This window comes from Fopius arisanus, unplaced genomic scaffold (genome assembly GCF_000806365.1).
Source record: "Fopius arisanus strain USDA-PBARC FA_bdor unplaced genomic scaffold, ASM80636v1 scaffold00109, whole genome shotgun sequence".
Lineage (NCBI taxonomy): Eukaryota > Metazoa > Arthropoda > Insecta > Hymenoptera > Braconidae > Fopius > Fopius arisanus.
In genome coordinates this window covers 205967-219174 of record NW_011887848.1, presented here as the reverse complement: position 1 = coordinate 219174, position 13208 = coordinate 205967, and the positions used below count along the sequence as shown (strand labels likewise).

The window sequence follows — 13208 nt, the reverse complement described above, 5'->3', positions numbered from 1 at the left end:
TAATTAAAGTCCTGTCTCTATTTTTGTAAAAATTCACAGAGAACCTAAGATAATTATGAATTTATCCAGAATTCATTGAATTCCTACAATTTTTTACATCTCCATTATTTTATATAATTTAATTCAATTTATATAGATAATTATATAGAATAATAATAAAACATGAAAAACGAGAAGATATCGACAATAACTTTTTTATTTCTTCGGTTCACTCATGGCAGCTCCCGATGAACAATTCATAGAAATTATTCTTCATATTCGTCCAAATAGGATTAACAAATAATTAAAATAATAACGATAATTACATAATTATTTCTATTAACAAATAATGGAGAAGATATCTATCATGTGTTTATCACTCCAAAATTATTTCAGAATATCCCAGAAGATAAATTCCATCTCCAGCAACATAATTTTCGTGCAGTACATGGCGAGCTGCATAATCATATGTCTGAGCATCTTCATGCTGTCGCAAATGCCATTATTTTCTTTTCAATGCATGTACTTCATCTTGTTCCTCATATGCATGCTGTCACAAATATTTCTGCTCTGCGTTTCAGCGAATGAAGCGACAATCGAAGTAATAAAACCCTCGCATTATAAAAATACATTCCAAGGGTGTTCTGCACCCATTCACACCCAAAATTCAAGTTTTTTCATTTTTATAAGAAAATTTACTATGGGATCATAAAAATTATAAAATTTTTGGATTTTATCATTAAATAATGCCGAATTTTTAAACTGGTGCGCATTTTTCTTCGTTTTTCCTAAATTTTTATAAACAATCACAACAATTTGTGGAAGATCCATGAAATGATGGGCTAAGCCTGAAACTTTATTTATAAATAATAACAAAACGTAAGAATGTTTTATTTTTTTACATTGATCTCATCGATAATTTGTTAATGAATTTAAAAAACGTGAATTTTGGGTGTGAATTGGCGGGGGATATTGGTAACTGTTAGTTATGTTGTTTCAGTGTGAGAGTGTGGTAATGGGTATTTATAATACAAAATGGTATCACCTGAGTCATGGAGCCAAGAGATATCTAGGTCTGATGATGGTACGCACGTTACGCCCTGTTTTCTTCAAGAGTGGTCACATTATCGTTCTGTCTCTGAGCTCCTTCAGTAATGTATGATAATAATCTTAAATTTTTTCTGCCCACTAATTTGGAATTGTTTTCAGCTCGTGAAGCACTCGTATTCCGCTTACAATGTGCTGCAGCAAAATTCTAATTAATACCTGAAGACAATATCTGCGTTATAGGGGATTCAATCATCCGGTTGTTGGAGATTTATTGGAGAACTATGACATCTTGGAGAGGAATATCGCTGTGATTTATGTGGGAATGATTGAACCTCAATGTTTATAGTATTGTCGGATTTTCTGGTTTCATGTTCAATAAATTCGCAAGTACGATATGTGATGAGTGGTATGGATTTCGGTAATATGAGAATATCTCTTGGTTTCGATTACATCTGCAATATTGTCGTATGAACTTCCCCATTTACTTTGAATTCCACTTCCTCATGTCTTCACGGTGTATATTAGTCTCTCTCGGCTGCAGTGGGTACTGGACATTTTTAGTGATATTACATTGTAACACGACGCAAGTCATCCAACGCCGGATTAATAATAAATGAATTTTCATTGTCGTCGTCCTGTCTAGCTGGAAAAGGGGTGAAAAATGTCTTTTCAGCGTTGAAATCACCCCGTTTTCAGAGATGGAAGGGAAGTACGCGTGGAGTTTCGACATCTGGGGATAATAAGGTAATGACTGCGGAATTGTATATGAAGTGCGTTGGCGGGAGTTGGGTGACTGTTGTGTCATACTGGTACGTCAGTTGAAGGGGTTCACATTGTATGGTACTGGCTGGTGCATCTAGGAAAGGGAGCTTCAACGCTGCTGACAGCTGAAGGAATTCCCCATTGGATATCGAACCTCCTGGTACAGTAGGTCAAATTAATTCGTTAGAATAATCAATATTGCCAGGATCGGTGGTGCACATCATGGTGTTACTCCGAGAGAATTTCATTCAACTACAGATCATCGGACTTTGGTCGCCAGTTGTCTGGCCCACTGACAGTTTCAAGTCAAGGGCCTACTGGTTTTACACCGCTTTTCTAATAACCGCGACTTACTGGTTCGGTATAACCGAATTCGTCAATTTGTTCGTTGTTGTTGATAGCATTGACGATTTCTCTGATAATTCTTTCATGCTGCTAACAACGATAGTCGTTTGCTTCAAGATAGACATGATTTTGTCAAAAAAATCTGAAGTTGTGGCACTGGTCAGGACATTCGAGACTTACCCCCACGAGCCAATCAACACCGATGAAGAGAGTATCTGTGAGAAATTTAATGCTCGCATCAGGTAAGTCAATAATACTCATAATTCATTGAGTTCAATGCAGGAATATTAATTCGAAATTATTATGCTCCCGCGATGTCAAGATTAATTTCCTCGGTTTACGGAGGACTTGGAGAAGTTTCTGTGTTCACCATGACAATCTCCGTATTCTTTCAAGGAATCCCCTATGGAGATTTGCCATATAAAGCATGGATACCCTATGACTATTCGACACCTATCCTCTACTGGTTTACATTTTCTTTACAATTACTTGTCGTTATTTTCCTGGCTAGCGTAGCCTTTGGTTTCGATACGGTGCTGATCGGACTCTTCACGCTTATATGTGCTCAGTTTAACATGTTGAAGAATCGATTAGAAAAAGCAATTGATGAATTTAAAGCAACAGAAATATTGAAATCTCAAAAAGAGACATCGGATGCAGCAAAAATTTGTGAAAATCGAATTAAACATTGCATCAAATATCATCGAGCGATTTTCGAGTATGTTGGATGAAGACAAATAATCATTAATTTCAAAGTAATTCACCTATTAGAAAGGTTGAGTTGTGAGCATACGTAACATTTGTCGAGCGATTCTAGACTTGCGGAGAGAATAAATTATCTGTACAGAGGGATAATATTCGTTCAGTACTCAGCGAGTACAATCATCATATGCGTCAGTGTCTTCATGCTGTCGCGAGTACCACTTTTCTCAACAAAATCATTATTTTTTCTGTTGTACTTTCTCTGTATGCTGATGCAAATTTCCGTACTCTGCGCCGTTGCCAATGAAGCAACTTTCGAAGTAAAACCCACATGACAACCATCAATCATTAATTAAATTTAATAACAATTAACGCAACTCCGTGCAACTAATTATTTTTTTTTTCAGTGTGAAAATGTATCCAGCGGTATTTATCACATGAATTGGTACCTGTTGCCCCGTCGTGCTAAGAGTTATTTAATTCTCATGATGGTTCGCACATTGCGACCGGTTGTCTTCATGAGTGGTCATGTCATCGTTCTTTCCCTTAATGCCTTCAGCAATGTATATAAACTCCTCACTCACCTCCATTGCTCCGACATTCAAATCTTTGTTCTATTTTTTCTGATTGTTTTCATTATTTCAGCTCCTAAAACGATCGTATTCAGCGTACACGATGCTCCAGCAGAACTCCAATTAGTAGTCCAGAATATATCTGAATCCTAGAAATTATTATCTGAATAATTATCCGTGATGATCGTATACTAGACAATTACCAATACTCCTAACTACCGATTCAATAAAGTTTTGATTACCAGTTTCAATTACACAATCACAATAACTCCGTGGAGATGATTGTAGACCTTTCCAGAACACGCTGCATCCCCTAGATGATTTCCATCTACTAGATATTTTCTGCGGAGGTACACAGCGAGGGGATAGACGTTCATCGATGCCTGATCAATAATAGATGAATCCCCGGTGCTGTTGAAGGGGTGAAAAATGTTTTTTTCCAGCGACAATATCACCCCTTTTTCACTGAGGGGATGAAAATACGGAGGGAGTACTGACATCTGGAGATAATGAGGTAATGAATATTGTATGAAGTACATTGGAGATCACTGACTGCCTCGTCGAAGGGCTCGCATTGTATTTCAGTACCTGAAGAGGGTGAAGAGGTTAAAGAAATGGTGGAGAAAATGGTTGAGACAATGTCATTGCTCAAAGAGAATTTCAATCATCTCCAGTACATTGGCTTGTGGTGTCCAGTCAAGTGGTCCTCAAACTCCTGGAAGTCCAGAGTCTACAGGATCTACACAATTTCAATAATCGGTGCACTTTACTGGTTCGGCGTCACTGAATCCATCAGTCTCTTCACAATTGTTGACAGTGTTGAGGATTTTTCTGATAGCTCTTTCATGCTGCTCACGGCTATCGTTGTTTGTGTCAAGGTTGATATGATTTTAATGAAAAAATCCGAGATCATCGCGCTGATCACGACCTTGGAGGGTCATCCCCACAAGCCGATCAATACCGATGAGGAAGTGATTTTGGATGAGTTCATCGGTCGCATCAGGTGAGCCAGCATTCTCAGGATTTTATTATCGGCATTAATAACTGGTGGATTAATCTGGAATTTTTGTGTCCTGTGAAGATTGATCTCGTGGATTTATGGGGGAGTCGTTGAAGCTTCCGTGTGGGCCATGACCATCTCCGTATTCTTTCAAGATATTCCCTATGGTGATCTGCCTTATAAGGCTTGGATACCCTATAATTATTCGACACCTATCTTCTACTGGTTGACATTTTGTTTACAATTACTTGTTGTTATTTTTGTGGCTAATGTAGCCTGTGGTTTTGATACGGCTCTGCTAGGATTCTTCATGCTCGTATGTGCCCAGTTCAATATCCTGAGAGATCGATTGGAAAAGGCTGTTGGTGAATTGGAGACTGCGATCGTGAAATCTCACGAAGATATTTTTGGAGCAATGGAAATTTGTGAGAGGCGAATTGTTGACTGCGTGAAGTATCATCGAGCAATTTTTGAGTATGTTGGATAACACGGGGGATTATTTATTGTCAAATATTATGTACAGTGATCATTATTATTTATAGTCAAATATAATGATACAATCATTTTCCTATTATCTGTGATTTTTTGTACGTGATTTCAATTGAATTTGATTATTTAGAAAATTTCTCCTGATTTCACGATTTTTAAGGATTTTAAATATCAAGTGGTTTATTATTTCAATTATATTATTTAATTATTTTAAATGGTTTTAAATTATTCTAAATGATTTTAAATTATTTGGAATTATTGAAAATCGTTTTAGATGATTTAAAATTATTTCAAGTGATTGCAAGTAATTTTATATGAAATCAATGAAAATTATTGAATTCCTATTTCATTGATTCCATGATTTCCCGGGGGTTCCCATGATTTCAGGACAGATTTAGCGTCATTTTATCAATGAATAACCCCTCGTAATGAAACCAAGTGATAATTCTTCACAAAGTTACTCGTTTATTATGAATCCTGAATTCTGTATGTATGTACCATTTGCCGAGCGATTCTAGAATAGCGGAGAGAATAAATGAGCTGTACAAAGGTGTAATTTTCGTTCAGTACACAGCGAGTTCAATCATCATATGCGTCAGTATCTTCATGCTGTCGCAAGTACAACTTCTCTCTACGAAAGCTTTATTTTTCTTACTGTATTTTATGTGCATGCTCATGCAAATTTCGGCACTGTGCGCCGTTGCTAATGAAGCAACTTTCAAAGTAATGAATATAAATAATTGCGTGTGAAGAATGTGCACAAGTGCAACGATGGATTATCTTTTTCTCTTATTTCAGTGTGAAAATTTATCTGCTGGAATTTATGATTTGAATTGGTATCTGCTGTCCAATCGGGCTAGGCGTTATTTAGTTTTTATGATGGCTCGGACATTACGACCTGTTGTTTTTACCAGTGGTCATGTTATAGTACTTTCTCTAGCTGCTTGCAGCAATGTATGTCGATTTATGGATCATTTGTGCTTCCGAATGGATTCTTTAATTAACAAAAATTCATGAAACAATATAAAATATATTAGCAATAATATTTGTAGATATACAATTTTTTTCTAAGTACGCTTTTGCCAAAAATAATTTTTAAAAATTAAAATTAATTAATACATTTTTACATAAAAATTCACCTGGTAATAATAATAATATTGATGGAATTTATTGATAATATTAATGCGAACAAGTGATTTTATAATTTCTCCATTTTCTAGAAACTCGAAAATATTGAGAAACTGAAATGTTAAGGACTGGTTGGATTATCTGGAAAAGATAATTCACTCCAAAATTGGGATTCCTAATTATTCTGGCAATTAATCGTTTTTTTTTTTCAATAATTGTTAGCTAGCGTTCTAGCGGTTGTCAACAACTAGAGCACTAGTTAATAATTATCGGAAAAAACAATTAATCGGCGGAGTAATTAGGAATCCCAATTTTGGAGTAAATTATCTTTCCGAGATACTCCATCCGGCCCTTAAACTTGTCACGAGTGCAGTTGATTGAATATAAATAAAAAATATAAATAATCACATTCTAAATTCATCCAAAAACGAGTCGGTTAACTCGTCTTTTTTTTTTAACCACCGAAAACTCGGAAAAATGTACATATATAAAATACATGTGTAAAATATTTAGTTAGCCCTTTGAATGAAAAATCGAGTGGATCGCGAGTATTGTTTATAAAAAATGATTGAAACCCCGCGAATAAAATGAGAAATTAGTGCAATTAAAAATGATTTTATGTAAAGTGACTATTCGGAAGCATCTCGCTAATTTGTGATTGATAATTGTTGATAGTTGATAATTGAATTGAGTGATTTTTTTTAGCTATTGAAACGATCCTACACGGCCTACACAGTACTTCAACGAAGTTACAAGTAATCAAGTCCATCATTACGATCTACAAAATAATTCCTGGAAACCTTTAATCATTCGATTCCAACTAAAAGACCCATAATTTTCAAAAACAAATATATAAACATTCTTATCCAACTATTTGCAACTATTATGACAATATTAATAATATTACAAGTGCTCGTTTTTAATTAATTAAGTCTAATAAATTAGTCTAATCGCGAAATACACTTGTATTTGTCATGCGATAATAAATTTCATTGTAATTAAACTAATTAATTTGATTCAGACTTCCTCACCTTTCAGTGACTCCTCGGGCTTTCAATTTCAATTTCAATTTCAATCTCAATTTCAATTTCGATTTCACTTCAATCCAATCCATGCGATCCAGAATAGGAAACAATTTTTTCTGTTTTATGGAATGTAACAACATCAGATGTCCAGTTATTTCTCATGTCAATCATTAGATAAAAAAATTGTCAGGCAATTGTTATGAACTATTTTTCTTCGTGTGTGGGTTCTGGTAGAGAGCAACACTCAGAATAGTTTGAATTTCTCCCCCAAGTTTCCAGTGGTCTACCCCTTCTGAAATAAAAAGAGCTCTACAACCCTCGGCGATTTCCATCCCGTCGACATGTCAACTAAATGACAACAGAATGAGAGTCGATAAAAGTCGAGGGAGATTAATAATGCATTATCTACCTGGAAGAAGGGATGACAAATGTCTTTTCCAAGTGGATCTGCGTATGGAGTACTGACATCTGGGGATAATGAGATAATGGTAGTAGAATTTTCTATGAACTAGACATGCGGACCCCTCGATCATGGTTACAGTCCTAAGACTAGTCCTAGGTCTGCAGTCTTTATTGCTTCAATAAAAAGAGTTCAACGCTGGAAGCACTTGCAGAAATGTCTGATGACAATTGAAAGTACATATTGCAGTAGATGAAATCGATACCCACAAGAGTTACCATAAAAATAATACAACAAAATATATTACAAGGGTAATATTTTTCTTTCATATCTCGAAGAGTAATAATTATTAATTTAATTGAATAATTGAATAAAATTTATAGGGTTCACCACTGACAAGTCATCAGCCTCGGATATTGAGGTGTCACTCCAGACGATGGTATTACTTCATGAAAATCTTCAGCATCTTCATTACATCGGCTTATGGAGACCTGTTGACTGGCCGTTGAACTCCTGGAGGACGAGAGTCTACAGGCTCTACACGATATTCGTCATCAGTGCGCTGTATTGGTTCGCCATAACTGAAACAATGAGTTTGTTCACCATTGTCGAGACTATCGAAGATTTATCAGACAGTTCCTTCATGCTGCTAACAACAATAGGTGTTTGTTTCAAGGTGAACATGATGGTCTCGAAGAAGGGGAGCATCGAGTCATTGATCTCCAAACTTGAAGATCATCCTCACAGGCCGATTAACACCGACGAGATGAAGATCAGGGAGAATTTCAATGGTCGCATCAGGTCAGTCGTCATCGTCGTCATCGTCCTCATCTTCATTGTAATAGCTGATCAAACCAGAACTCATTAAAATGTACACGTTTAATATTCAGATTAATCTCCCGAACATTCGGAACAATTGGGGAAGTCTCGGTGACCATCATGACAGTCTCCGTATTTTTTCAAGGAATTCCCTACGGAGATTTGCCGTATAAAGCTTGGATACCCTATGACTACTCTACACCTCTCCTGTACTGGTTTACATTTTGTTTACAATTAATTGTTGTCATTTATTTGGCGAATATTGTCATTGCATTCGATACAACTCTCATAGGACTGTTCGGTCTCATATGCGCTCAGTTTAATATTTTGAGGGATCGATTGAGGAAAGCGGTTGATGTAGTAGGAATATCGAGAGATAATATATCGAATATATCGAATATATCGAATATATCGAATATATCGAATGGGGATCCAATGAATTACTGCGTTCGATATCATCGAGAGATTTTTAAGTATGTCGCACATTTTTTATTGTCTTGCTTCAGGTGGATCTAATTTATTTTGAGTGATTCTAGACTCTCCAAGGAGATCAATGTCCTCTACAATACCATATTCTTCGTTCAGTACTTGTTGAGTACTATTGTCATTTGCTTCTGCATCTTTATGCTGTCTACTGTGCCACTTCTGTCTACGAGGGCTTTATTCTTCTCTTTGTACTTTATATGCATGCTCGTACAGATTAGCTCACTTTGCGTCGTTGCTGATGAAGCGAGGATCGAAGTGAGATTTTAGATTCATCAAATTATCACACAAATTATCATAATCAATTAATCATTATTTATGTCATTGCGCATAAAATAGCATCATAACCACGGCGAAAAAAGTAATTCTGACTCATGCGCGTTATAATCCTCGTCTCCGACTCGGACTATAAAGTCGCATTCGTCAGATTCCCTTTTTCCGTCCTAGGCGTGAAAAATACTATTAATGATTAATCACACTGTCGTGTACGAGATTTTATTTACAATTCACTCATGCCATCGGTGAGGGAATAGTAAATTTCATAATTAGGAATCAATTATTAATCTATTAATTATTCATGATTAATTATGCAATTTACAGTCTTGGATATTACAATGTTGAAAAATATGTAGAAAATTCAAGGAAATTGGGATTTTCTTGCTGAGTGATAATTAATTTTTCAATGAACACTTGAATTCTCGATAATGCCAAATGGACTTGAAAATGAATAATCACCAGAATATTGAAAAAATTAATTACCCCCGCAAAATTTCCTAAATTAATATCTAAATCTAAAATTCAAAGTTTTCGTAGATTTTTAACAAAACTGAAGTTATTAGTTAAGGACCGGTTGGATTATCTGGAAAAGATAATTTACTCCAAAATTGGGATTCCTAATTACTCTGGCAATTAATCGTTTTTTTTAAATAATTGTTAGCTAGCGTTCTAGCGGTTGTCAACGACTAGAACGCAAGCTAACAATTATAGGAAAAAAAAATTAATTGGCGGAGTAATTAGGAATCCTAATTTTGGAGTAAATTATTTTCCGAGATACTCCATCCGGCCCTTAATACTGATGATTGTTTACTGCAATTGGGAATTGTTTTTCAGTGTGAAAATGTATCCATGGATATTTTCAACATGAATTGGTACATGTTACCAAATAATGCGAAGAGATATTTAATCTTCATGATGCTGCGTACACTGCGACCAGTAATTTTCACGAGTGGTCATATAATTGTCCTCTCTCGGGACTCTTTCAGCACTGTACGTTGGTGACTCCTCAATTATTTTCACGCTCTGATTAATTTCTTTCAGCTCTTGAAACGGTCTTACACTGCTTACACGATGCTCCAGCGGAATTCCAATCAATGACATCTCCAGTCTCCAATAAAGGACACGTGAATTCAATGGAATTCAATCCTATGGAAACACAAATAGTGATATTATCTTCATTAGTATATTATTAGGATCACGAATTATTGATCATAATGACTGTAAAGAACTTGTTATTAAATATTTAAGTTGTTGTCACCCTGTTGAAATAATTCTCATTCAAATCACCGGTTCATACCTTATATTTTCCAAAATTAATTAATCTTCCAGAATAATAAAGATAATTCATGTAATTTAAACTCTCACAGGTCTCCGATTAATAATCTCGATATCCTGATGATATTCATAATAAAATAATTATTTCAATTTGAAATTTCAGATTTTTTCAAGAGATGACTAAGAAATGTCAGCATTTGAAATTTCACTCCGGTTGTCACTAAAAGTTTCTATTCAATTATTAGGGATGAAATAGAAATTTAACCGAACGAGAAATTGATGAAGATTTATTGATTAATTGTAATTGATATTTTTAATAATATTAAAGAAAAAATTCAGTGCATAGTTCAAAGGATTAATATTACGAAATGAGACACAAAGTGAGACAGCTTCTCCGTCGGGCTCTCCTGATGCCAGACAATTGGCAACTGCGAAATAACACGTATCACTTCCCCACCAGAGCCTATAATCCAGGAAATCGTCGATAAAAAATGTCGCAATACCCTGTATACCCTCGACGGCGGAATAATGGGAAGAGGAAGACAATGGACAAGACGATCGACAATTCGCCAAAAAGAATGGCGAAAAGAACAGTCTCCCCGTTCCACCGGAAGTATTCCAACCCCAAGAAGAAGATCTACCCGGTAGCATCCCCTGAATTCGTAAAATCCTATTCTTCTAGTTGACAATAGAAAATATCGAACGCAAAACCAGGAGCAGTGAACAAAAGACATCGCCAGGGAACACGACCACCCGGTGATGATGACATAATGAGTTATTGAATACTGAATGACATCCGCAGACTTCCTGGAGACTTCACCCCAGTCCAGTTGTCTAAACGTCATGGTGCTGCTACAAGAGAGTTTCCTGGCACTTCAGTGTGTTGGACTTTGGCCTCCGCTGGTGTGGAAATCCCGAGAAATAAAGACAATCATCTACGGAGGGTACACAACCCTGATGATCATCATCATCCACTGGTTCACACTGTCGGAATCTCTCAGTCTCGTCACCGAAGAAGTTGAGGATGTCCAGGACTTCTCGAACAATTGCTTCATGCTGCTGTCAATGATCAGTATCTGCGTCAAGGCGATTGTCATGCTGTCAAGAAGATCAGATATAGTTGGGCTGCTCAATGCCCTGGAATATTATCCCCATGGACCGATGGGTGACCAGGAGCAAAAGGTCCAGGAGAATTTCAATCAGCAGATCAGGTAAACCTGCATGATTATATGAATTTAATCGAATTTTTATCAGATTGTATATTTTTCATTCTCCAGATTTTACACACTTCTTTATGCTGGACATCTTGCTGTCTTTGCGTGGCTCATCAGCATCCTCACGTTTTTTCAAGGAATACCTTTTGGCGTTCTACCGTACAAAGCCTGGGTACCTTATGATTATTCACAGCCCCTCGTTTATTGGTTCACATTCTGCCTTCAGGTGTTCAGTCTTTTTGCTGGCGCCAATATGAATATTGGTTTTGATACCGTTGTACCTGGATTCTTCATGCAGATATGCGCCCAGTTTAATATTCTCAAGTGCAGGCTCCGCAGGACTATTGATGAATTCGAAGAAAAAACTCTGGAATTATCAGGTGCAGGTGCTGTTCTGATTTATGAGAGACAAATTATCAATTGTGTGGATTTTCATCAGGCGATTCTTGAGTAATTATTATAATAATGGAATATATTGTTTATAGATAATGCATGCAATGTTTGATTATATAATTGTTTTGTAATTGAACTGTTCATTGTATAATTTATTCTATAGTGTAATCATTATATTATCTGATATAATTTATTATATCATATTATATAATTGCTTTTATTAATTTTTTAATATTCAATGTGAGTGTATTGTCTTCATTAGGATGTCAGACAGGGTAAATTCCATCTTCAATCCCATAATTTTCGTGCAGTACTCAGCGAGTTCGATAATAATATGCGTGAGTGTCTTCATGATATCGCAAGTTCCATTATTTTCTCCCCAGTTCATGTCTCTCTTGATGTACGTTTCCTCAATGCTGCTGCAGATCTTCATGCTCTGCGCATTTGGAAATCAAGTTACGATTGAGGTATTTCGATGTCCGTTGGTAAAAATTGGATTATTCATTTTTATTATTTCAGTGTCAAAGTCTGACGGTTAATATTTATAGTACAAAGTGGTACTTATTGACGAATCGTGCGCAGAAGTATCTCATCCTTATGATGGCTAGGACCCTGAAACCGGTCATCTTCATGAGTGGACACATCATCACTCTTTCATTGAGCTCTTTTCGTAACGTACGTTTACAATTATTACATCACCCCAAAAAACTTGTCTAATCTTTTGCAAAAACCACGAAATTTCTATTAAAATTCTCTAAAACTTGTTACACCTAATTAAATAAATTAATAATAATTAATTAATTAATTAATTATGAGTTCGATAATTCGGACTGTAGTTTCGGACTAGTTTTTTTACATAAAACTTTTTTTAATATCAAAAGATTTTGACTTTGCCATATATGTAATGTTTCTTTAATAAGAAAATTATAGATTAATTAATATTTTCCCGACAATTTAATTGTTTTTTAATCTCAAATTTTTGCAGCTTCTCAAGCAGTCGTACTCAGCCTACACATTATTACAACAATTCTCCGATTGATCAGTACATGCAATTGCCGAACAAATAATTTGTTGTTAATTAATTAAATTTACATAAACAATAATAATAATATTTTTATTTCATCTTCATTTTTTATATATCAAGAGAATATTTAAAAAAATATAGAACTGCTCCAGTAATTTAAACAACCACATGTCATTAACCCCGCCCCCTCATATTTTTACATAATATAATATATTATATACAGGAGGCGTGATCGTTCCCCACGGAAATACCCGAATTCCCTTCCCCATGCA

At 35.5% G+C, this 13208-nt stretch overlaps 4 protein-coding genes across 4 annotated transcripts; all 4 read left to right on the top strand.

Annotated features, from left to right (window-relative positions):
• The first annotated feature begins 1752 nt into the window (after positions 1 to 1752).
• Positions 1753 to 2867, top strand: LOC105271410 (uncharacterized). The gene is made up of 2 exons (XM_011312949.1): positions 1753 to 2378; positions 2459 to 2867. Exons 1-2 carry the CDS (start codon positions 2014 to 2016, stop codon positions 2865 to 2867), a joined length of 774 nt encoding a protein of 257 aa, XP_011311251.1. The 5' UTR covers positions 1753 to 2013.
• A 243-nt stretch (positions 2868 to 3110) lies between these two features.
• LOC105271435 (odorant receptor 42b-like) lies at positions 3111 to 3537 on the top strand. The gene is made up of 3 exons (XM_011312988.1): positions 3111 to 3158; positions 3246 to 3401; positions 3484 to 3537. Exons 1-3 carry the CDS (start codon positions 3111 to 3113, stop codon positions 3535 to 3537), a joined length of 258 nt encoding a protein of 85 aa, XP_011311290.1.
• Positions 3538 to 4024: 487 nt separating this feature from the next.
• LOC105271434 (uncharacterized) lies at positions 4025 to 4897 on the top strand. The gene is made up of 2 exons (XM_011312987.1): positions 4025 to 4413; positions 4492 to 4897. Exons 1-2 carry the CDS (start codon positions 4025 to 4027, stop codon positions 4895 to 4897), a joined length of 795 nt encoding a protein of 264 aa, XP_011311289.1.
• Positions 4898 to 7653: 2756 nt separating this feature from the next.
• On the top strand, positions 7654 to 12973 carry LOC105271433 (odorant receptor Or1-like). Its single transcript, XM_011312986.1, has 8 exons — positions 7654 to 7763; positions 7836 to 8253; positions 8343 to 8572; positions 11108 to 11516; positions 11583 to 11969; positions 12175 to 12379; positions 12432 to 12587; positions 12898 to 12973. Exons 2-8 carry the CDS (start codon positions 7889 to 7891, stop codon positions 12949 to 12951), a joined length of 1806 nt encoding a protein of 601 aa, XP_011311288.1. The 5' UTR covers positions 7654 to 7763; positions 7836 to 7888; the 3' UTR covers positions 12952 to 12973.
• Positions 12974 to 13208: the final 235 nt, after the last annotated feature.